This window comes from Sorex araneus, chromosome 3, assembly GCF_027595985.1.
Source record: "Sorex araneus isolate mSorAra2 chromosome 3, mSorAra2.pri, whole genome shotgun sequence".
Lineage (NCBI taxonomy): Eukaryota > Metazoa > Chordata > Mammalia > Eulipotyphla > Soricidae > Sorex > Sorex araneus.
The window spans coordinates 207,112,639-207,136,789 of NC_073304.1; the positions used below are offsets into that span (position 1 = coordinate 207,112,639).

Consider the following 24,151-nt stretch of genomic DNA (forward strand, 5'->3'; position numbering starts at 1 on the left):
CACCCTGGCTAGGGGAGAACCCCATACCTTCAGTCTGAGAGGCCTGCAGCCAGCAGGGGCAGGCCCTGAAATCAGCACTCAGGGCATGGTCTTGGCAACACAGGGGCTACTGGTGGGGGAGGGGCGCGCACCAGAGGGCCCTAGACAGGGTAGGTAGGGACAGGGGCAGCCACATACAAGGCCTCGGCTGGCTTTTCATCCTCATCACTGCCCATCACCCAACTCTAGAGGTATGCAACCCCACCCCCACTTCTGCCTCCTGTGAGGGCCCAGTGAAATCCACCCAAGGATGGGAGCAAGCGTATAGCGAGTAGGGCATTTGCCTTGCACGCAGCCGACCCAAGTCGGATCCCTGGCACCCCCATACATTCCACTGAGCACCAACAGGAGTAAATTCCTGAGTGCAGAGCCAGGAGTAACCCCTGAGCATCGTTGGGTGTGACCGCAAAACCAAAAAATAAATACCCACGCCAGGACAGTGCAGGAATACGAGTGGGGTCTGGGGGCCCAGAATTGACAGTGGGCTGTGTTGGGCAGTGACGAGACAGCAGCAGCATCTCAGCATTACCTGGAAAGCGGCTGGAGTCAGTGTTGGCTCTTTAATCTGGAACCCAGGCGCGCTACTGTCAACCCCGCTTCACCGGGCATAGGCGGGCACTCCGTGGAGCATCCCTCACTCCTGCGTGCCACCGCTCCATCCTCCCAGACCTGAGAGCGGCACTCCGCTTCCAGCTGCAGCGCTTCTGGGCAGCCCCAACACCCTCACGGCTGGCTGTCGTCACTGCATTGCAACTTGCTATGTGCATGAGCCTGTGAGGCTGAGTGCCCCATTTTGTGTGGTCAGGCGGGCCCCTGCTCCCGGCTCGGAGGATCCCCACCATGTGGGATCCCCCAGGACAGCCCCAGCAACCGCGGGCCACCAGGAGCTTGGAGGGTGGTGACTGAGTTCAATGTAAACTATCAGTGGATAAAAAAAGAACTCGCATTTGTATATGGAACATGTTGAAATTATAGTTTTAGAATGAATGTAGCAGTAAAAGTTTTTCTAAAGGATGAAAACAAATTTATAAAACTTGACTCTTTAAATAAGGTATGAGAGACATTCAAATGTCCCAGTGGTTCCTGAAGTCGGAGCAAATTTAGCTGCCACAACTTAAGGCAACAGGAAGGGAAGAAAGACAGCTTGAAATTTCCACAAACCTCCTTAGTTGGGGTCCTCTGGACCCTCTACACCCACCCCCAATTTTGTTTACCATGGAAAAGAACGGACTCAAAGCTACAGTGTATGCAAGTTGAGATTTATATAAGTTTTAAGTTACTTAACTTATTTTAAATAGCACAATGCGGAAGCCAGTCTATAAAAGAACCAGACACACCACTGCAAGCTAATTCAATGAGTTGCTTTTTTTTTTTTAAACAAATTTGTACAGGAAAAAAAAAAAACCAACAAACAGAAAACAGAAAAAAAAACCACCATGAATCACAAGTTCTACCATCCAGCCACCCTGTCCGGTGGGCCGAGGGGCCTGGGCGGGCCGCTGAGGGCTGCGGGGCGCTTTTGCTCAGAATGGTGTGCGCTAGGAGGTCGTGCGTGAGTTCCCTTTGTTCTCCAGTGTATGTTGTACAAAATATTACATTTTTTAAAATATATTTACAGTTTGCACAAATAGAAAATGGTTACAAATTACAACCTATCAGGCTTGGCAAGATAACAGATTCCCTTCCCCGTGGACCAAGGCCAGAGGTATGATTAAAAAGCCAGACTTCTTAGAGGCCTCGATGAAGTTTATAAAAACTGGTTTAAATACCATAAATTCATTTATGCAAGTTATACAAGTAATCAATACCAATTAGTCACATCATGTCTTGCTCCTTGAAGGGACATTTTTTTCAAGTTAAAGAAACGTTTCGAAGCAAGTGATGAATCCCTTGGTCTGTCTGCTACAGCTGTCCTGATCTGGGATGGGGAGGAAAGTGCGGAGGCAGGGAGCAACGGGTTACGTGGGGGAATGCGACACCTGATTGGGGGAGTTTCCCTTCCACTCAGTTAATAGCTTAGAACCAGGTTAAGCCCACTGGCTTGAAATACCCACAAAAGCCCGATGGCTTGTAATATGCCATCCCAAGGCTTTAAAAAGAACCCACAGTTCCTTCCTTTTCTCAGAGACATTTTCTCCACATAACTACCACATGTTGTTGATTTTTTTTTTTTTTTTAAGAAAAGAACTCTCTGGGGAGGACAAGGCTTGTAATTAGGATGTAAATCTTTGCCTTGAGTACCAAGCCCAATTTCAACAGTGCAAAAAAGACAAAAATTGGCTGTGAAGGACCAGGGGTCAAAGGCTCGCGTAGTAGCTGTCCACCCACTGGGCAAGTCCTCGCTCCACCAGCAACCGGTTTATCAACACCACCTGGAAAGGAAAAGGGCTTTGAGCGCTCTGCCCGTGGCGTGCAGGGACCACTTCCCAATCCAATGTGCATTCTCCCCCTTGACGGTCCCAAGGGCCACCCCAGGCAAGAGTGGCTAAAGCCACAGAGGTAACCAACAAGACTTAATGGTCCAGCTGGCAGGAGGAAAAGCTTGTCAAGAACTGAAGAAATCTGAGCCTCAATACCAGGAAATGGAGAGGAAAACGAAGAGGGGAGCGTGGAGGAAGGTCAGCACGAGGCACATGAACATTCTGTTGTGGGGCTGTCCTGCGTACTGCAGGATGTCTGGCAGCACCCTGGACTCCAGCCCAGTAGGTTACAGTGGCATCACCATCCACTAATGAGGTGATCAAAATGCTCTCCAGACTCTCCGGTGTTCCCTGGGCGACCCTGGCCCAGAGCTACATCTTTTCATGAGCTCAAGGGGAAACAATGCTGGAACCGGCTACCAATCAGCGCACTCCCGCTGGCCAGGAGCTTCGGCAGGAAGGGAAAGAACTTACTTCGTCTCCAACCACACTCCATAGCTGAATTAGAGGAAGACCAGTCGCACTGTAATTTGTCACCTGGAAAGTAAGAAAAACCACCAGGCATGTTTATTAGCACCACATGCACCCGTCTCCAAAGGCTACTTGCTAGCCAACCGGAAAACCGCGGCCCCGGGAAGGAATTCAGAGAGTAACTCCCACAAAGCCGGGGTTCAGACTGATGAGGCTGGAGGTACCTCGGGAAGGTCCCGCCAAGCCTCCACCCCACGACCACACACCTGAGCCAGCAGTGCTGTGTTTCCCGTCATCTCACTCATCGCTGCATCAGCTTCCGGTGAAAAGTGGTCGTCATCTTAAGAGAGAAGAGAAGCGGCCATTAGACTGTCACTGGAGCTGGGAATCTTGTCGCTTAGAGTTTGCAGATGTTTCAGAAGACCACTGCCAATGCTGCAGGGGGCGTCTGAACCTCACTGGGGAGAGCCCCCTTGGACAGGCCGGCTCAGGACTCCGAGCAGACACAGCTCTGGGCCACGCCGCTCACAGGGGAAGGGAGGACCAAAAGCATGCGCTCTCTCTGCAGGATGGGCACTGAGGCAGCACTCTTGGTCAGATCACAAAAGTGTTCACAGAACACTTTTACCATGGCAAGCAGCGGTACACCAAAGACCGGGTCTGTGTTACGAAGGTCTTATGGAGGAACCAGCACGTCAAGCGGGCCTGGTCAGACTGTCACCGAAACAGAGAGGGAGGCCAGACCAGAGCCAGCAAGGAAACTGAAGCCCACTGTCCCAGGGCACGACCACAACCAGCCGTGCTTCTGTGCATTTCACTGGAAAGAAAGGCACGGAGGAGCACTAGTGAGTGGACTCGCATCTGACTGACACACCGGAGCCAGGGATAGGCACAGAGAACTTGGAACGGGGAGTCCGGGATTACTGCGCTGACCACACAGCAGCAAGTCCAGAGCCTGAGTAACTCCCTCAACCATGCTGAAAGACCAGCACCACCCCACTTTCCGGGAGGGGGGCCGAAATCAAGGCTCAGGAACCTTCCCGGGTTTAGGTGCCCAACCTCATCCCTCAGATCACGTGCTCAGTCTCGGGCATCAGTGTCAGTGGGACCCTGATGGCCCCCCGCCCCCCGCCCCCACCACGTCTAGGCACGCCGAGGCCCAACTGAGCCGCAAAGTCTTCTCTGGCTGCAGCTGTACAGATCTGGTCTCTGTAACTACGTGAGGGGTGTGGGGGGGAAGGACTCCAGCTGGAGCCCTGGGGACAGGCCGGTGCCGTGGGCCTGAAAGGACAGTCCAAGGCTGAGTAACACAATCCCGCCCGCGAGCTTCCTCAGAGAGCCGAGCTCGAGGCCCACCACCGTCCTGCATCTGCTGACACCCACCGAGGGAGAAGCGGGACTCTCCAGGAGCCAGGCCCATCCCCAGAGGCGCCCCACCCCCCCTCCCCCAGCCCGGTGCCCGGTGTGTCACCTGACAGCGGCATCACGCTGTCCAGAAGAACCTCTGCTCCCTGGAACGGCAGGGTCACAAAGTCAGACCTAGAAAGGCAGAACAGGAACAAGCTGAGCATGGGCTTGACGGCCGGTGGCCCCGGAGGCCCGCCCTGAGCACCCGGACCTGATACCCAGGGTAAGACACGAAGCCTTCGAGGTCCAGGGAGGGGCAAGAGGCCACGGAGTCGATATGCGCGCGCGTGGGCAGCCGGCCACCACCCGCCGGCCCCGGCCCGAGAGGCGTCTCGCCTACAGCTCCCCAGGAGCCGGCTTCACTCTGGCCGGTGACACTCCGGGGGATTCTTCCTGTCACTGGCTGCCTTTCCGAGAGTCTGCTTAGACCAGACTCTTCTAAAACAGGGCAGGCTAGAGGACGCTTTCACCCACGCCCCAGGCTGGGATGAACGGGGTCAGCCGAGCCGAGACCGCGGCCCCCCGGCCAGCGGGACGTGCGCCTGTGTGCATGTGTCTGGGGGTCTCAGCTCACCGGATCTGCCGGAGCACGTCGACCTTCACTCTCTTGTAGCCGCCGTAGTCCACGTAGCGGATCTCGACCTCGTCAGTATCCTCATAGGAGGCCACCACCTGGGCTCGCCACCAGGCTCCGTCCACGCCAGGAGCCGCGCAGATGACCGTTACTGCAGGGAGCAGAGCGTGGGGGCACTCAGTACCACCCGCTCAATGCCATCCGCCTCCCCACTGAGCCTCTCCAAGGCAGAGGGCAGTCGGCGGTCCCCAAGCATCCCCATGAAGTGGCCTGAACCCAGGGTCAGGCACCAGCTGGGGACGTGCCCTCTCACTTGAGCCATATTCCTCTCAACGTATTGAGAGGTCCGATGCCCTCCCTGGGCAGCCTACAGGGACCTGGTGCCCGGTGATGGCTGCCAACAGCACCCGAGGGGCGGCACAGGGCAGAGCACAGGGGTCTGTGGCATAAGGGCCTGGTGGCACTCTGAGGGGCTGTGCCAGACAGGGTGGGGTTAAGGGCCTACAGGCCCCAGTGCCCTGGCCCCGGCTCAACTGCCTCGTGGCCTCCAGTTCAGTCTTCACTGCTGCATGGAGGCAAATGACAAACAAAATAGCTTATTCCTCCCAGGGAAAACCCATGGAAAAGGCTGCGGCAATGTCCAAGGTTTCAGAGGCGCCTGGAGGGTCAGGCAGGGATGGGTGGGTAGTGATGGTGTTCGAGTCAGGACTCCCTGAAGGGGCCGGGGAGATGTTCTGACATTCGATTCCCACCAAGAAGCCCAACTAAGTTCGCCGTGACCAAGGACGGAGCTCAGGAGAGCAAGCGGGTTGGGCTCCCAGGCCCTATTTGCAAAGGGGCCACCGGGCAGGCCACTGGACTTCAGAGGCTTGGCCTCAGCTTTCTCAGCCTGTGAAATGGAGACGCCCTCACCCACCGCAGAGGCCTTCATGGCGACTGCCATTTGACAAGTGTCACACTTACACAACTCTAATCCATGGGGTGGACGGACAACAACCTCATTCCTCCCCGTAAGTGGCAGGCAGAGAGACCTCTGAACTGATGTGTCCAAAGATTCCCAACACCACGTGTCCGGGGTCAACAGTGGCCTGGGCCGGCTAGGAAACAGCCCACCATGCCGCCAGGCCAGCGGCAAGAACGCGAGGACGCTGTTTCCAGACAGGGGCCCGGAGCCGACTGCTCTGGCCAAGTGGGTCTCTCCCCGCCCCCTGGGGGTCGCACTCACTTTCCACGGGGGTGGGCAGGGTGGGGATGCCGGGCTGGGAGTAGCAGAGGAACATCTGCTGGTCCAGGCTGCGCAGCGCATGGAAGGTCGGGTGCGTGTGCTGCTGCACGAACAGGTGCCCGGCGTTGACCTGGCTGACCACGATCACCTCCACCGTGATGCCGTCAGGAAGCATGAGCTGCAGAGAAGGGGAAGGGGCAACGTGCCCTACGGCAACCCACCTCACACTCGGGGGGTGGGGGGCCCCATGCCAGCGTCCAAGGCCCGGGCAGAGCCGTTCACAGAGTGCTGGGTCCACTGGGGCCCTCACCCTGTACCAGCGCGAGTAGTGACCGGCGGTGCCTCGCCCGCGGCCAGGGCGGGGAGGGTCCGAGGAGCCAGGAGGGAGTGAAGCACCAGGCCTCGAGCAGGTCGGAGCCCGGTCCATCCCCCAGATCTCACTCCCCAACCCCGTGGCCCCCTGTGGCTCTATTAAGACCTAGAGGAGGAGAATGGGAATGAAACCACTCACTCCTCTCCTCTCCCTCCCTCCTTCCCTCTCCCCATATTCTTTGTTTCTTCACTGAAAGTGCTTTAGGTCAAGGTCACCCCGAATGAGAGGGAAGCAGGCCCCAAGCATCAGGACCGGCAACTCGGGCCTCCTGCTGCCGACCCAGGCCCACCACCTAGCTGTGATGCCCTCTCCCAGTCTCCCCCAAAACAGTGGTCTGACGTGAGGGCTATTCACTCTGCCCACAGCCCGCAGGCATTCCCCCAAATCTCCCCATTTTGGCGAATGTAGATGTAGGTTGGCTCAGCGGTCAGGCCCCCACAAAAGGCCCTGGAGGAGGTAAGACTGGACTCTAAAACCACAGACATCCTTTCTGATGGCTAAGTCAGGCAGCATGGTGGGGGGAATCCGGACACCAGGGCATCTATCCATCCCCTCACCCCTGTCCAAATGCCTCAAGGCGAAACCCAGCCTCGATTTCCTCTCTAGTCCCAGAGTCCAGCAGAGCACAACAGAAAGAAGTGAGTCCAGGGGGCTGGAGCGATAGCAAGGGCATTTGCCTTGCACGCAGCAGACCCGGGTTCAAATCCCAGCATTCCATATGGTCCCCTGAGCAACACCAGGAGTAATTCCTGAGTGCAGAGCCAGGAGTAACCCCTGTGCATGGCCGAGTGTGACCCAAAAAGAAAAAGAAAAAAAAAAAAGAAGTGAGTCCAAGTACTCCATCCATCATCCACACTGCACTTAGAGGGCTGGCCTCTCTGCCCCAGCCTGAGGTGCGGCCACCTCTAGTGGTTATTGAAGGTGTTGCAGGACAGGGGTCACAGCAGGGTCAAATAACTTGAAGCTTTGTTTTTTTCCCCCTTTTTCGGTCACACCCAGTGATGCTCAGGGATTACTCCTGGCTCATGCACTCAGAAATTACTCCTGGTGGTGCTCGGGGGACCATATGGGATGCTGGGAATCGAACCCGGGTCGGCCGCGTGCAAGGCAAACCTGCTACCCGCTGTACTATCGCTCCAGCCCCAACTTAAAGCATTTTAATTAAAAATAAAGAATATGGGTCGGAGAGATAGTGCTTTCCTTGCACGCATGAGGCCTGGGTCTAATTGCCACCACCACCCCTAATCCCCCACTCGATGCACACGATGAGTATCGATCCCTACCCCTAGAGGTACACGGATCCTTAGGAGCGCGTCCAGTGGGGAGAAGAAATAAAACAAGAGGTAAACTTCTCTAAATAAAGCCCAGGACAGCCTCTCGAGGGCTGGCTCTGCTTTACAGTCTCGGGTCTCCTGCCTCAGAGCTAAGGGAAGGAAATCCTTCGAGAGGCAGCCACCAGACCTAGATCAACCAGCGAGGCCTAAGAAATGCCCTGGCCTGCTGCAGCCCCAGCCCTGCCCGGTGACGCCTCCCACGCAGGTCTCAGAGGTGGCAACTGTGGCCCTGGAGGCAGCGCCACCCTGAATGCTCAGCCAGTGTACACACATGCTGTCTCCTGGGTGGACTGTGACCTGCTCTCAACAGGGGCCTTGGAAAGACGCAGGATGCCCAGGAGGCACGACCAGGAAAGATGGTCCTGCCAGGAGAGGCTGCTGGCTTCCTTCCGCCTCGCCACCCCCCAGCCCTGCCCCAGAGAACACAGGCCAGCGTCTAGTATGCGCAGCTCTGGGGGCAGGGGAACGCCAAACAGCCGCGGCCCCCCGGGAGCATACTCACCCAGGAGGTCATCGGCAGAGAAGGCAGGGGCAGTGAAGGCAGTGGCGGGGCATAGATATTGGTGAGGTTCAGTTCCTTAAACTTCTTCCCAATCAAGTTCAGTGCTTTGTCCACGTGATGCTGAGAGCCTGAAACGAGGCGGAGCAAAGGCACTGACATTTCGCAGGAGAGAAACACCAGCTGATTGGGTCGGAGAGATAGTGCAGCGGGTAAGGCTCGTGGTCGACCCAGGTTCCATCCCCTGCATCCCATAGGGTCCCCTGATCCTGCCAGGAGGAACCCGGTGTGGCCCCAAAAACAAAACAGACAAACACAAATGAAACCTATCTCCCATTCTACACGACTCGTCCTGACTTCATGTGCTGACATGCTAACTTTCGCCTTGGAAGGAAGGCACTTCAGCTCCGCTCGGTTGAACGGAGGTGTTTACAGCCTTTGGGAAGACAACTCCTCCTTGTGAGCTGTATTCAGGACACAGAAGGACACGAGCAGCCATGAAAGGTATGGCCCCCAGGGCCAGAGGGGTCCCATCCTGGTGCTCTGACAGAGCCCACGTGGGTCAAGACACTGAGCTCATCTCCCCTGGCGAAGGGCTTTCTTTGCTCCTTGCAGGAGACACCAGAACAGAAGATGAGGGGTGACATGAAGACACTCAACGCTGTCTGCTTTGCTTTGGCCACGATGTGGTACTCAGAACTTCCTCCTGCCTCTGTGCTCAGGGTCACTCCTGGCAACTCTCGGGGGGACCTTCCGTGGGGATCCAGGGCGGGCCAGTGCAAGGCAAGTGTCTGAGCCTCTGTACTGTCTCCCCCGAGCTCAGTGCTGCCTTGAGGTAAACAGGGTTTTCTATCTGTGGATTTAGGTAGCAAAAGGGTAGCAAGTGGGGCTTAAAATGGCTTCAGTTCACTGACGGAGTCTAGGGAAGAAATCTAACCCCAGGGCAGCAGCTGCCACTGACCTTCTATGTGGCAGATCTGGACGTTCTGGGTGTACGGCAGGGTTGAGATGTAGATCTTGGCACCAGATGTTTGCTTCAGAAAACTCACATAGCGGCCCTGCTTGCCAATGAGTCGCCCGACGAGGTGCTTCCAGAGAGAGAGAGAGAGAGAGAGTTAACCGGACTGACCCACGGGTAAGCTGGGGCTCAGGCAGACTGTCCCCGCAGCCGCTCTCACACCCACCACTGCCGCCACACCAACGGCCCGACTCCGCTGCCTCACCACGGAGCTCGGCAGAGACCCAGACCGCCAGGAACTTCAGGGACACCAGCCACTGGGCTGAGAACTCGGGGGGCTTCTCCAAGTGGAGGCAGGCAGCCTCCTCCTACCCCTCTCTACTTCCGGAGGCCTCGGCAGCCATACCCACACCCCACAACTCCTGTTCTGTATTTCACAGCCCAGTTAAATACTCTAGAGTTTCTGGAGCATGTGCCTGCATTTGAAGCAGCCGACACCTCCAACCTCTACAGTAGGAGCACACCAAATTAGATGGGAAAGCAACACAGAAGCCAACTAAGCTCAGTAAACAGAATCTTTAACACAGGAGGTTCGACTAGCAACAGTTGCTTAGCAAAGCCTCAGACAAGAACTTAATATCCCCATGGTGAGATGTAACAATTTTCGCAAATTTTTCTTTCACCGAAGTATTTGATAATTACATTAGCTATTCAGTTATAATGCACTGTAGCACTATCATTCATCACACATTCAGTTATAGGGGCTGGAGTGATAGCACAGCGGGTAGGGCGTTTGCCTTGCACACGGCCGACCCAGGTTCGATTCCCAGCATCCCATATGGTCCCCCAGCACTGCCAGGAGTAATTCCTGAGTGCAGAGCCAGGAGTAACCCCTGTGCACTGCTGGGTGTGACCCAAAAAGCAAAAAAAAAAAAAAAAAATTTAACATAGCACATTCAGTTATGAGCAACATAAACTATTTTGTGCCACAAATGGCACAGGCTTAAAGGGATGGTTAGGAAAACGGGGACAATAATGAAAGGAAGGTCAGTCACACTGGTGGTGGGACTGGTGTTGGAATACACAATGAGAAAAAAATAAATACACAATGAAAAAAATAAAAATGCTTTTAAAAATATGTAACTGGGTCTGGAGAGATAGTACAATGGCTAGAGAGATAGTACAATGGTTAAGTGCTTGCCTTGCATGCGCTCAACCCACATTTGATCCCTGACATTCCATATGGTCCCCCAAGCATCACTAGGAGTAATTCTTGAGCACAGAGCCAGGAGTAAGCCCTGAGCATGTATGGTCTGAGCCAGGTATAGCCCAAACACTTTAAAAAAAAAAAAAGAAAGTGGGGGCTGGAGAGATAGCACAGCGGGTAGGGCGTTTGCCTTGCACGCGGCCAACCAGGGTTCAAATCCCAGCATCCCATATGGTCCCCTGAGCACGGCCAGGGGTAATTCCTGAGTGCAGAGCCAGGAGTAACCCCTGTGCATCGCCAGGTGTGACCCAAAAAGCCAAAAAAAAAAAAAAAAGAAAGAAAAATGTATGACATACAATATTAACTCATTTGCCAGACACTGTTCTCAGCCTTGGTATCTCACCCATGACACTGATCACAACATTACAGCATTTCAACGCTAATGAACAAGGTCAGGAGAGAGACTGGCCAAGGTCACAGAGGTACTGTGCAGCTGAAACGCGCCCTCAGGGGCTCTGAGTCTTCGCAGTCCCCGTGTCAGCCCTTTCCGTGTGGCCCAAACCCAGGAAGCTGCCAACACAGCAGCATCTCCAAATGCTGGCTCTGAGTTGCACTTCAGGCAGACTTGTGACTCCCCCTCCTCCTCCACACTTCTGGGGTCCGAAGACCGAGGGACAGTTGAAGATCAAGGTCTGAGAAGGGTTTACAGGCCCCAGCTGCCGAAGGACAGCCTCGAGGCACGAGGCCGGCAGATGCCCAGCGCGCCGGCGTTCACAGCGGAGAGCAGCCGCCAAATTTAGCTGTGATGTAAGACAAGGCCTGACATGATCGCTGAAGACCCCACCCCAGCAGCCCCTCAGGGCCCGGGCCCAATGCACCCAGAGCGCCCTCTGCAACCACTCATGCAGTGGCAGGAGAACTCATGACTAGGAGGGTCACTAGGAGGAAGCAAGCAAAGAGGGCGCCCACCTGACCGAGCTCAGACCCCAAAGTCTCCACATCCACAGAGAGCTCGGGGCCAGGGGAGAATGCAGTGGGCCAGTTGTTTCTGAGCCCCAGAGAAAGACACCGAGATCAAACTAGTAAGTCGTGAGATGTAACAGCAAGAAGCTAGAAACCACTTAAGCACCCTGGAACTGAGGACCAGTGCAGTGAACTGGCATGCGCACAATGAGTGATGCAGCTAAAAACTACACTTTCAAAGAATAATAGAGGAAAAATTAAACTGTTAAATATTTAAGAGCATTAATTAAAGCAATATAATCTCAGTTTTGTTTAAAAACCACAGGGTGCAAGATGAGAAGGAAATAAAAGTCTTCCTAGTCATTCTCCGGGGTAGGATTAGAGCTGGTTTTCATTTCCTGCACACGATTTGATTCCTCAAGTTCTCTGAAATGGAGACTGATCTGTGCTCAATTATTCAGTGCTTTGGAGGGCTCATGTAGAGCCTGGCAACAGGATTCTGGGGGGCCCCCACCCTCGGTTCTTGTTCAGCAGTGTGGGGATCAAACCCGGGCCTCCACAGAGACCGCACAGTGGGGAGAGCATGCTTGCCTTCACACAGCCGGCCCAAGTTCAACCCCTGTACCCCGTCTAGTCCCTCGAGCATCGCCAGAGTGACCCCTGAGTGCAGGGCCTGTAGGAAGCCCTGAGCACAGTGGACGTGGCCCCCGAACCAAAAAGATACATCAAGAAATTTGCAGGAGCACTATTGGGTAGGGTGCTTGCTTTGCTCGTGGCAGACCTGCATTCAATCCCTGGCACTACATGCCATCCCCCAGCACTGCCAGGAGTGACTCCTGCGCACAGAGCCAGGATACGCCCTGAGCATCACTGGGTGTGGCCCAAAATACGAAATTAAAAACAAGCCAAGAAAACTTCACCGGGCCTCACCTGCCTGAGGCACACACTTGACCATACCCCCGGCCCATCAGGCCCGCTAGCATCTTCCCACAGGCCAGAGCCCAGCACACACAAGGGACTGCGGGAGACTAAGCAGGAAGAGGACCAGGAGTCACTCTAGACGGCAGGAGACCTGTTCCCCGAGGCTCGAGGAACCTGGGCCCCACAGTTTCCTTTCCTTCCAGCCTCTGGCTCACCAGGGGGCTTCTTCTGGTTGACAGCCCCTCCCCCTGAAGCACCCCCCGACCAAGCAACCATCTAGACCCGACGGGACCGTGAGCTTGCAAGCCTACCTTCGGCACCTCAATCTCCCAGATGATGAGGTCGACCTTCTGTGGGCTGGAGCCTGTCTGGGCACTCTGGAAATCATCGGTCTTCCTGGGGCCACAGCAGCCGTCCACGGAATCCATGCTGTTCCCGTCCGAGCCTGCAGGGGAAGAAGCAGCACACGGACACGCGGACACTGGCTCAGCGCACTCAGGAACACTGATCCCCCAAGCCCACATCCCCCCGGAGGCCCTGCCCCACGCCCCCTCCTCAGACTTGGCAGGCGGCGGTCAACTTGCAGTCTAGAAGGCTCAGAGCAAGCCCACGAAAGGGCGGGGGGCGGGGGACTGCTGTAGAGATACACCTAATTTTAGCCTGTCACTCACAGCCCCACTTGCTTCACTGACAGCCGCGCCCAGCACACAGCTGCTGGGGCAGAGACAAGTGGTGAGTGGAGAGAAGCCGGCACTGGCCCAGGAGGGGCGCCCACGGGGAGGGGGTGGGGGGCCGGGAGGTCCACGGAAAGAGGGCGGGCCGCGCCTCCACTCGGATCTAAGGCGACAGCGGAGTGCGGGGCACCAGCGTGGGCTGCGTCGCTTGGGCGCGTGGAAAGCAGGGATCCAGAGGGGACGCCCCGGCTTTCAGAGAGGGACAACTCCACTGCCAGAAATAAGTCACCCCCGAGACCCCACTAATTAGGTTAGTTTCCACATGGTTTCCCCAAACCCTCGACATCCTCCTTCGCCGAGCCCGCACGTGCTGTGGGAAGGCGGGCGTCGGGCTGCAGGGAACCTCCCTCGCGGCCCAAGCCGCCCCCCGCCCCTGCCTCTGCCCCTCCCCATCCCCCTCCTCCCCCTCCTCCCAGGCGCTCCAGGGGCTCTGCCCCGACTGCTGAGACTGAGCGGTGTCTCCAGCACTTGGACCCCCAGACCCTCCCAACAGGCGGCAGTCAAGTCTCTGCAGCAGGTCCCGGGCACCAGGGCCCTCGGTGCCTGTCCCTCTCCGCCTCCACCTCCCCGGCCTGCGGGGGCGTGCAGGGAAGGGGCAGTCTGTGTGGGGGCCCTAACCCCCCACCTCCCACCACCAGGCCTCAGGCAGCTTCTCTGCAGGGAGCCTGAACGCGGAAGCCCTGCCTAGCTGTGCAGCCGCCACAGTCATCCCAGAGCTGGCAGGCTGAAAGGAAACGTCTTTATCTGCTTGGGGCAGGGTGGGCAGGGGGGCGCTGGGGAGACACACTGGTCTTGAGGTGTCTCTTGTGTTGGGGGGAGACCTGTTTGTGGGGGTGTGTCATTGGGGTGCTCCCCCACGCTTGAGGTGTTTAGGATGTAGCAGGCAGCACCCGGCCTTCCAGTCTCAGCCAGGAGAGCCGCCCCTCCGCTCCCCCCGCCCACACACCCCCTTTGGAAGTACACAGCCGTGGTGTCCTCACTGACTGAAACACTGTGAGGGGTGTGCTAGCACGGGCTGGAAACACAGAGGTGCCCGGGAACACCTCCCGCCTTCCCGGGGAGGACGAGCCTCCAGGCCCACGCAGGGGTCCAGCCTCGATCCCGAGCCAAGTGGAAGGAAACCATGCTGGGGTCCAGCGCTGCTGACCCGTGTGTTAGCAGTCTGAACCACCTCTGCGTGGCTCCAGACTGGAAAAACTCAGCGAACACCTGGTTATCAAAGGGCCCCCTTTTAGGGTGTGTGTTGGGGGTGGGGCGGGGCAGGGTGGTCGCAGAGCTGCGTCTGCGAGGCCCGAGGCAAAGGCATCAGTGGACACAGCCCCTCAGCACTCACCCCGGGAGAGCCGCCGAGGACATGGGAACAAGCCCACGGTGAAAGGATGCGAGTCCCGGAAAACGGCCTCGGCCAGACTCGGGACTGGGGGGCGTCACGCCAAGGCTGGCTCCCCGTCCCGGCTGTTTAAGGGCGAGCTGGCCGAGGAGGCAGAGGGGCACACTTAGGCTAACCAGTGGCCCCCAACGACCACGGGGTTCCTTCGTTGGGGTTGGAGCAGGTGACCGACAACGGCCAGTCCGAGGTACGGCTCCCAGGCCCAGAGTGAAGCCGACGGGCCCCACCCCGGCTCCCCGCAGGCCCGTGGGGAGGCAGCACTGGCCAGTGCCCTGACCGCCCGCGCACCAAGGCGAGGCCGGCCGGCTGGACTCCCAGAGAGCCGGAGGGAGCCCCGCCCGCTCAGCGTGGAGCCCCCCGAGCGCCGCCTACCTCCCGAGTGATCCGCCTCGGCGTCCGGGGGCCATCCGTCCTCAGCCCCCAGGTCCGACAGGCCCTTCAGCACCCCGTTGCTGAAGGGCACAGTACTCTCGGGCAGCGGTGGCGTGCTGGCCTTGTCCCGGGGGCTGGAGCTGGTTTCTGGACCAGAGTCTTCCTGCCCCAAAGTGCTGGCAGAATCTGAGGACTGCCTGGAGGCCACGGAGGGGACAGCCTGGCTGCTGTCGGAAGAGCAAGGAACACAGCCCGGATCTTCCACCGGGACGCCGGCCCCGCCGAGCAGCTCTCCCGGAGGGGTGGCCGGGGGCGGGCAGGCGGGTGTCAGGGAGAGGTGGTGCGCGGAGGTCTTTGGCTTCTTGTCCTTGGTGGGGCTGCACAGAGGGCTGGTCAGGCAGCTCACGTAGGTCTTTGGAAGTGGCGCGTCCTCTGCCGCCGGGGCTGGTGTGGGCGGGGCTCTCTGCTGGCCCCCGGGAGCACCTCTCTCCTCCTGCCCTGGACACTGGCTGGCAGGGGCCTGGCCCAGGCAGCCTGCGATCTTACCCACGGTCGTGGCCAGCACTTCTTCCGTCGCTCCCAAGATCACTTTGGAAATTAACTGGAAAGCCGCCTGTTCGATGGCCTCGTCCTGATCCAAGGCCTTCTCGGGGCCCGGCTTCCCGGCCGGCGCATCTCTGTCCCGGGTCCTGCCACCTCTGCCGGGCGGCTCGGGGCTCTCCGCCTGGCCCGGCTCTGTGCGCGCCACCTCTTCCTCCTTCCCCAGCTCGGCGGGGTGGGCACATGCCTTCCCTCCGGCCTTCCCCGACGGTCGGCCGCTCGGCCCCCGCTCGCCCCCGCCTCCCGAGGGGGCGGGGCCGGGGCCCCTGCTGCTCTGCAACTCGGGGCCAAACTCCTGACTCAACAGCCCTTCTTCCAGCACGCTCTCTCCCGGCGCGGCGGCCGCGTCGCCCGTGCCCTCGGCCCTCTCGCGCCCCTTCTCCCCGGCGCCGTGCTTCTCCGCCTGGGCCCCGGCCTGGCTTTGCCGGCCCTGCCCCGAAGTCCTGCTCAGCAGGGACTCCCGCTTGCACATCTCCGCGGCTTCATGGGGGAACGGGACCGCCCTGGAGGCTGGAAGGTGACACTCCCGAGGAACTGACTTGGCTTCGTCCCCCGTTGGGGCCAGCCCCACCTGCGCGCCGTCGTCCTTCCGGATCCCGGGGCGGAGTCGCGGGTCGGTGGTGCTGGGAAGGCTGCCCGAGGACTCCGACCGGCGGCAGACCGGCTGTGCCCGCAACAGGGCGGGGGGCTCCACCACTGGCTTGCCCGCCGGGGACAGCTCCTTCTCGGGCGGCAGACTAACTCTCAGGGGTGTGGACGCCAGTCGAGGGCCCGGGTCCCCGCCTGGGAACGTCTCCTCCTCGGGTGCAGGCGTGGCACCCACCTCCTCTGGTACGGCGGGGGTGCTGCTGTGCTCTTTCTTTCGAGAGAAGAACCACCACCAGCCGAGGAGTGCCAGCATGCCAGGCACTGCCAAGGGGAAGAGGGCGCGGAGCTGGATGGCCATCCTGGAGGCTGGACGCAGCTACACCTGGGAGAGGAGGGGAGAGAGGGAGCAGTGAGCCAGGTGAGGGGACCCAGGGACCGCAGAACGCTCCCTCCACCCACACCCACGTAGCTGGGGGGACCCCCTGCCACAAGGTCAGAAGATCTCCCACTCTTGCTCCCACACGTGCTGCCCTGCAACAAGGCCACCCTGGAGTCCACGTCCCTTTCACTTCTGGACGCCAAATTCCCCCCAAGCCCCCCCTCCACAGGGGGATAATTATATCCTGTGTTTCTCATCGCCAAGTCCACCTTTGTCCATTCCCAGGGAGGTTGGAGCACTGTGACGTCTCCATGGAATTCACATGTTCACACCCCTGATAGGCACCAAGAGGCCATGGGGCATGGAAAGGCAGCTCTGAAGCCAGGGGAGGCGGAGATGCCGGAGCAAGAAGGGGCATACTCATTTATGTATGATCAAGTTATTCGGGGTCAGGGGAAAGCCATGAGTACGGGCATTGGCATATACACACCAAGCTGCCTCCAGGAGATCTGAGAGCAGGACAAACAGGGCATCAAACAAAAGCAACCAGGAGGCCTGACCAGTTCCATCCAGACAAGGAGAAAAGAGAAGGGCCTGGAACAAAGTAAACAGGTTCCATGACAGGAAACCGAAGTTTCTGGAAGATGGGGACACACCTTAAGTCAGGGATACGAGCACTCACTTTGCATGTATGAGGTTCCAGTGGCAACCACCAGTTCCCAATCCCACCCCACCCAACACACGCGCACATGCACACACACACAGGTGTGCACACACAGACATGATTTATATTTAGTGTCTCCTGTGGCAGAATTTTTTTTCCCCAAAGTTATATCCTTCTCAATACCAAAGCTGTGGGCAGTAGGGATAGTACAAAGGGGAAGATACTTATCTTGCATATGGCAGACCTGGGTTCGATTCCCAGCACCACCTAACAGTCCCCCGAGTTCCACCAAGAATGATCTCTGAGCACTGCCAGGTGTGGTCCCCAAGCAAAAGAAAACAGTGACAACAACAAAATCCAAGGCTGCATCACTGGTGTGGTGAATCACACCTTAACACAGGGTTGTGCTTTGTGCAGAGATCACTGGAAAGGTCATACAACTCTTGGCAATCAAATTTGCTTATATTCATGATCTCTAACAAAACCAGATGGCAGCTCCCTGGGAGGCTCCTCCTTCCCCTGAGGCGGGGCACTGCCACTGGCACCTTGGAGTGCCATCTAGGGATGGGAGGGCACTCGGAAACCTGCAAGAACTAAAGGAGTCCAGTCCCAGCCAAGCCCCACTGAGCCAGAGCCAAGATTTCTCATCACTTTATACCTGTAGACCAGGACAGGGTACACCCGGGCACTGCAGGCCTGCTGTTAAAACCCATGGTCCTGGGGCCAGCCTGGCACTCAATGGGCTGAACGCACCTCGCCATGCCCGAGTCTGAACCCCTGCACCATCCGCCCCCACCCCACCCAGAGCCGGGCATAGACACAGACCACCACTGGGTGTTGCCCAAAACAAACAAACAAAAAAAACACTGATCATATGTCATAAATCCATTCCGAAACAAAGTTTTCCTGCTGATCACATTTAGTTATGCCACTGGACGGTGATCCACAGCTGAAGAATCTAGGTCCAAGAAAGGTGACACACACTTTAGAGTGTCTGAAGGAGCGCTAGGGAAGGTGTCCTGTCCACAGAGTTCAGGGGTGTGATCTCCAGAAAGTCCCTCCCCCTTTAAAGATAAGCCACCCTGGTGATATCTGGGGACCAATGTTTCAGGAGTCAGGAAGAGCTGAGCAGGGCTCAGAATACTCTGTCTGAATCCTTCCAAGGGGTAAGTTTCATGATGCTGCCTTACTGCTTCAGATGCAAACACGTAACCGCGGGAGACAGATGGCCACCTCAGGGATCCGAAGAACTCAAGGCTGCACATGCAAGGCACTGGAACTCGGGTTCTGGTCCACATTAGACCTAGAACCCACTAGTTCCTGGGACTAGGGGGAAAAAGGAAGTTCCTACTGCTCTGGGAACTTCATGACTGTATCCACCCTGTGGGCCAGAAATTCCACACTTGGAATCTTTCCTTTAAAATCAAACAATAAACAACACAGGCCAAGAATGAGCACAGGGTGCCTGAGGACAGTTCAGTGGGCTGGGCACAAGCTTTGCATGCAGGAGGCCCAAATTCATCCCCAACACCCCGTGGTCACCCAAACCACACCTGAGCAACCCTCAAGGAAAGAAAAATAAAAAGTCACTAGGCATCATTTTAGGTGGGGGAAGCTAATCATGGACCAACAAAAATCCAAAGCACACAAAAAAGCACACCACCACCCATGGTGGTGTCTATATCCACAGGCTCCCGGGAAAAAACCCGTCAGAAAGATAAACCGCAAGCGAGGACATTTTCGCACGTGGATCTTCTAGCCTTGTGGAACTCATTTATTAGATCTAATAGTTTCTCGAGCAGGCTCCTTGGGATTTATCCGAAAATAGTCTCGCCTCTTCCTTCCAGGAAGAGAGAATCTTTATTTCTCTAACAGTGGTACTCCAATTCGGCTGCACTATTAGCACCGTTTGGGAAGAATTACACCCCAAGACCAACGCAGCGCCCGGTTAGGCCAGAATCTCCCAGGGAGAGTCCCCGGCATCAGGATATTTCCAACGCAGGCGACTGCAATGTGCAGCCGAGTTGAAGAACGACTGCTCTGTGACAAGGGACACAGCCAACAGGTGACAGATGACAGGGACTTTGCTCTGTGCTCAAGGACTTGGGCATGAAAAAGTGATTCTGAGAAGGAAAGAGGCTTCGGGAGGGAGGGAGGGCATGAGACCCAGCAGTGGGCAGCGCCGCGTGCCCCGCCCCTGCCACAGCCCACGGAAAGTTGAGGGTCCGAGCCCAGGTGGTCTTCTAGCCAGTGAACGCACATTCTGAGTCAGTCTTAACCGAGTAATCCCACTGCAGGAAGGGTTATAATTGTGATGCCGTAGTGTTCTAATGGGGTGGGGAGAGAACAGAACCCCCTGGAGAACTCAGAGGGTCGCCTCCACACCTTTATTGTACCCACACCTGAGGCTTCACACTCCAACTGTGCGTGCACATGTGATGGGGAGCGAGGGGAGGGTCTTGTCCTGAAACCGCAAAGTGGCCCTAGGTGTCCGCCACAAGTTGACTCTACCAGACTCCTGGCACCGAGACGGAGGCCCACCATTCCATCTGGCTTTGGTCCTACCCCTCAGAAGCTCTGCGCCAGCTGCCAGACCCTGGCCCGCCCCGCCCCACTCCCGCACTTCTGCCGTTTTCAAGGCCTTGTACACACTGAAAACAGAACCACGTGAGCCCAGGCACGTTACCCCAGTCTACCGCTGTGTACCACTGCGCACCCAGCCTTTCACAGCCAGCCTTTCGCCCAGACCTGGACGGCCACAGAGCAAGTGGAGTCTCTGCTTTGTTTCCAAGCCAAAGGCCCCACACTGTTGTGCAAGGACTCCAGAAGGGGAAGGGGAGAAGGGTCAGTAGGGAGGCTGGGTGGGAGAGGAATGTGGCATGAGGGCTCAAACTCAGGGCCTCACACATGCAAGGCACGTGCTCCACCCCTTGAGCCACATCCCTGACCCTCACAGGTGTCTTATACCGCACCTTGCAGCCATGTCACCCAGTTCACGACTGATCCCAGTACCCACCATTCACCCTCTGACTATGAACTTTTGCTGAGAAACCAGAAACCAGGCACCTCCGCTTCTCCGGGTGAACCCCAGAACTATCTCTCAGCAGGGGCGGGAAATTCCAAATGCTTAAGGAAAATATTCCAGGCACTTACAGAGAGGAAATTCCCAGATAAAGGGAAAACATGTTCTATTTTTCCCTTGCTAGTGGCAGGGGTTGTGATTAGAAACGTGACCGCTGTCTCCAAGCACAGAGCCGGGAGCTCCGGGGAGCAGGCAGCAGCCGCCCCACGGGGCTGTGCGCACACGGCCTGGCGGGGCTTCATGTGGGTCCCCCAGGGCTCTGGGGACCCTGAGCGCCCCCTTCCTACCAGTCAACACAGGCCTCTCAGTTCCTCAGCCCGTCATTCACATAAGTGCTCCCCTCCAACAGGGCAACTGTTCTCCTCTGTGCCCTGTCCTGAGAGGCCCAGACTGTGGGTGGGATGCACCAACATTCCCCAAATGCCCAGCCAGGGCCACCTTCACGCCTGCCTGCACACAGGCGACCCAGCCGGACAGGGCCCGCGGGCGCCTTCCTGCCCAGGCACACCCCTTCTGAGGCTGTCCTCTCTGGGTTCTGTTGTGGTTTGGTCTTTTTGTTTGTTTTTGGTTCTCTGGCCACACCCGCCGGTGCCCAGGGCTTTTTCCAGGCTGAGCTCAGGGATCACTTGTGAGGGGTGGGGGGCATATGGGATGCCAGGAACAGAACACTTGACCAGCTACATGCAAGGCACGTACCCACCGACCTGCTACACACTCGCTCAGCCCCAGATGTGTCTTTTTCAAATTGCACCGGGTAGCTGACACTTAACACTGTGGGTCTAAGAGCTCTCACGCCTCGGGGCTGGAGCGACAGTACAGCAGGCCTTGCATGCAGCTGACCTCGGCTCAAAAGCTGGCATCCTATATGGTCCCCCCTGAGCACTGCCAGGAGTGATTCCTGAATGCAGAGCAAGGAGTAAGACCTGAGCAACCCAGGTGTGACTAAAAAAGAAAAAAAAGAAAATGAAAGAAAAAAAAAAGGGCTCTCACACTGAGGGAAGATGCCCCCCTCCCCAGGCCCTCCCACTCCTGAGACCAGGGCATGGGCGGGCGGGAGAGGAACCGGGGGAGCCCTGCCGGGGAGCGGGGGGGCGGGAGAGAGACTGCTATTTTGAATCTGTTGGAATTAAATAGCTGCTGGCTTATTTTTAGCAGGTTCATCTGCGCAGTGAGGAGATGCCTGCTGGCTGGCTGCCAAGTGGTCACAGCACCGAGGCAGGCACGCTCCGCCTGCTCATTCCAGGTTCCAAAAGGATTCCCTGTTTCTCCCAGACGCTCAGGCACAGCTTATCCCTGGAGAAGTCGAGGCTCCACGCTCCCAGCCCAGATGCCACAGTCTGGAGAATTTTGCAAAGCAGCAAACAAATGTCTGGAAACGGTCCACAGAGCACTGGTCCCAGCGCGGAGGCCAACTTGGCAGCGGAGACAGTGGAAAAAGAGCCGCGTGTCACTAGCTGGTGGGAAAGCCGACCCTGAGGGAGGAGCGGCAGCGGCGCCGGGGGCCGCCCCGTCTGCGCAGCCACAGCTGCTCTGCGACCCCAGTGGGCTTCCACGCACCCTGCGAGCAGAAGCCCGACCCTCTCCTCCAGCGCCGCAGAGCTACGTGCCCATTTCCAAGCCTGTCCCCCACCCACCAGCCACCAGCAGGCGACACTCGACTCTGCAGCGTCCGCACGTCAAGTTGGTACCGAGGGGTCTCTCCTCTTCCAGGGACAGCGGAGAGCCACTTGATCTAGCGGCAAAAGCTCAGCACCACGTGGCCACTGCATTCGGAGAATAACCACACGCTGGGGGCCAGGCTGAGGGCCGTCCGTCCCCGTCTCCCACAGCAAGTCCCTGGCTTGCTAGGAGACCACAGAGGTCTTCTAAGGGAACAAGAGGGCCTCTAGGTTAGTATCAGGTGCGTTTACTTAATTCAGCCCTGAGCACTGACAAGTGTGTCCCAAGAAGGACGGGGGTGGGGAAGATGATGCACATACATTCAAATATTTATTTTGTTTTGGAGGGCCATACCTGGCTGTGGGGTGGGGGGCAGGTTGGGACGAGGGTTGCTGAACCCAGGCCTCCTGCACCAAAAGCAGGCATGAGTCCACTCAGCCTTCTCGAGCCCAGATATGTTTAACGTGCAGTAACAAATTCCTAGGGGCTGGAGAGCTCAACGGACAGGGTAAGTTTCGCTTGCAGGGGACCTGGGTTTGATTCCTGACAGACCCTTCAGCCTACAGGGAATGACCTATAGTCAGAGAGTAGAAAACAACCTCAAAGCACAGCGAGGAGTAGCTTCCTGCCCTCCCCAAAACAAGGAATCTTCGATGTCTACCAAACGCTCACAGTTCTGACGGGAGAGTCGAGACGCCCGCTAGACCTGACTCCGAAGCAGGCGGAAGTGACAAAAAGACTTTGGTCCTCCACGGAGACCAGATTGCCCCAAGTTTGCAACGGGGAGTTAATGACATGAATCTCCAGCCAACGGGCCTTGGGATGGGAGCGAGTCCCAGTCCTGGGAGCCGACACCGGAGAGCTGATGGGAGCGGGAGAGAGTTTGACCTTAAGTGTCAGGGCGAAGAGAACCATCAAGAGTGGCAGCGCTTGCAGCGTGGCTGAAGCGGAGCAGGTCACAGGAGGCAAGGGCCTGGGCGATGCCCAGCGGCAACTGCAGCCAGCGCGGGCGGCCCTGGAGTCACAGGGGACAGCCGAGCACTTGGACTGTGGCAGGGAGCCGAATCTGGAGATTTATTGGCGGGTAATGATACAGCTAGAGAGCCCTCCCCCGGGCGGCGGCGGCCAGCAGCGCCCACCCACCGTCCCGAGGCGCAAGGCCTACCTGGCCGGGCAGCGCTGGGTCCCGCCGCCGTGCGTGGGGGCTGATCCGATGGTAAGCTGGGTCGCTGCCCCTCAGCAGCATGGCTGAGGCCCGGGACTCAGACGGCCGGGGCCATGGCGCGGCAGGGTTGGTCTCGGTGCAGCCCCGGTGTTCACAGGGCTCTTACCGCCATCCTGAGGGGGCCTGAGTGAGCTGTGACTCATGGTGGCGCCCTGAAGATTCCACGCCAGCTCACAGAGGGGCTGGGAAGTGCCGCTCAGGAGCCCCCACGCCCTCCATTATGACGGCCCCAAGAGGCCGGAGCAGCCAACCCCGAGCATGTGCGGCCCCTCGCGGTAGAGCAGCTCTCCCAGAGCCGAGGTCCGAGGGCCTGCCCCGGGGAGGCAGACATGCGCCTGGGGAAGGGGATTCTGCTCAGCGAAGCCTCTGCCAGTCGGGATGGAAACACAGAAGCGCAGGCTCTGGGCAGGGTCTCCCACTCATTAGGGCTCTTCCTCCTAACTCCGATGATGGCAAACCACACGTGTGGAGGGCCTGGCCAAGACAGGACTGGCACCGGGAAAAACTGCCCCGACCCACTCCTCCTCCACTTAGAAAAGGCCCAGGGTTTTTTTTTGTTTGTTTGTTTTTTCACTTTGTTTTTTTTTTTTGCTTTTTCGGTCACACCGGGTGATGCACAGGTTACTCCTTGCTCTGCACTCAGGAATTACCCCTGGCGGTGCTCAGGGGACCATATGGGATGCTGGGAATCGAACTCGGGTTGGTTGCGTGCAAGGCAAACGCCCTACCCGCTGTGCTATCGCTCCAGCCCCAAGACCCAGTTTGTAAATGAGGAAGGGAAGACAGTGTCAGCACCTTCTAGAAAGGTCATCCCAGTGATTCACTTGGGGATGGGGATATGGTTTTTAAAACTTCGATGACCACGTCACCTCTGTCCCATCCCTCATCCCTACTCTTGGCAACCATCTTGATTCCTAAGAGAATTCTGAAGAAAATCCGACAGGTGTCAGGAAAGCTTTCCCAGCCACAGAGTTCCCGGCGGTGATCGTGGGAGAGCATGAGATTGCTCAAGGGGTAAGCGGGGGTCTGGGAGGGGAGGGGAGGGAAGGGGAGGAAACACAGATGAG

At 57.6% G+C, this 24,151-nt stretch overlaps 1 protein-coding gene across 2 annotated transcripts in view; it reads right to left on the bottom strand.

Annotated features, from left to right (window-relative positions):
• Positions 1-1,277: 1,277 nt before the first annotated feature.
• Positions 1,278-24,151, bottom strand: part of AKAP1 (A-kinase anchoring protein 1) — a 37,259-nt gene continuing 14,385 nt past the window's right edge. For both annotated transcript variants that reach the window (XM_055133129.1, XM_055133128.1), the window contains exons 2-11: positions 14,888-16,457; positions 12,703-12,836; positions 9,304-9,430; positions 8,346-8,473; positions 6,137-6,314; positions 4,912-5,062; positions 4,402-4,469; positions 3,197-3,270; positions 2,934-2,996; positions 1,278-2,411 (exon numbers count right to left, since the gene is read on the bottom strand). In XM_055133129.1, the coding sequence (XP_054989104.1) occupies positions 2,337-2,411; positions 2,934-2,996; positions 3,197-3,270; positions 4,402-4,469; positions 4,912-5,062; positions 6,137-6,314; positions 8,346-8,473; positions 9,304-9,430; positions 12,703-12,836; positions 14,888-16,433 (2,544 nt within the window). In that variant the 5' untranslated portion in view covers positions 16,434-16,457 and the 3' untranslated portion in view covers positions 1,278-2,336. The remainder of the gene's footprint in view (positions 2,412-2,933; positions 2,997-3,196; positions 3,271-4,401; positions 4,470-4,911; positions 5,063-6,136; positions 6,315-8,345; positions 8,474-9,303; positions 9,431-12,702; positions 12,837-14,887; positions 16,458-24,151) is intronic.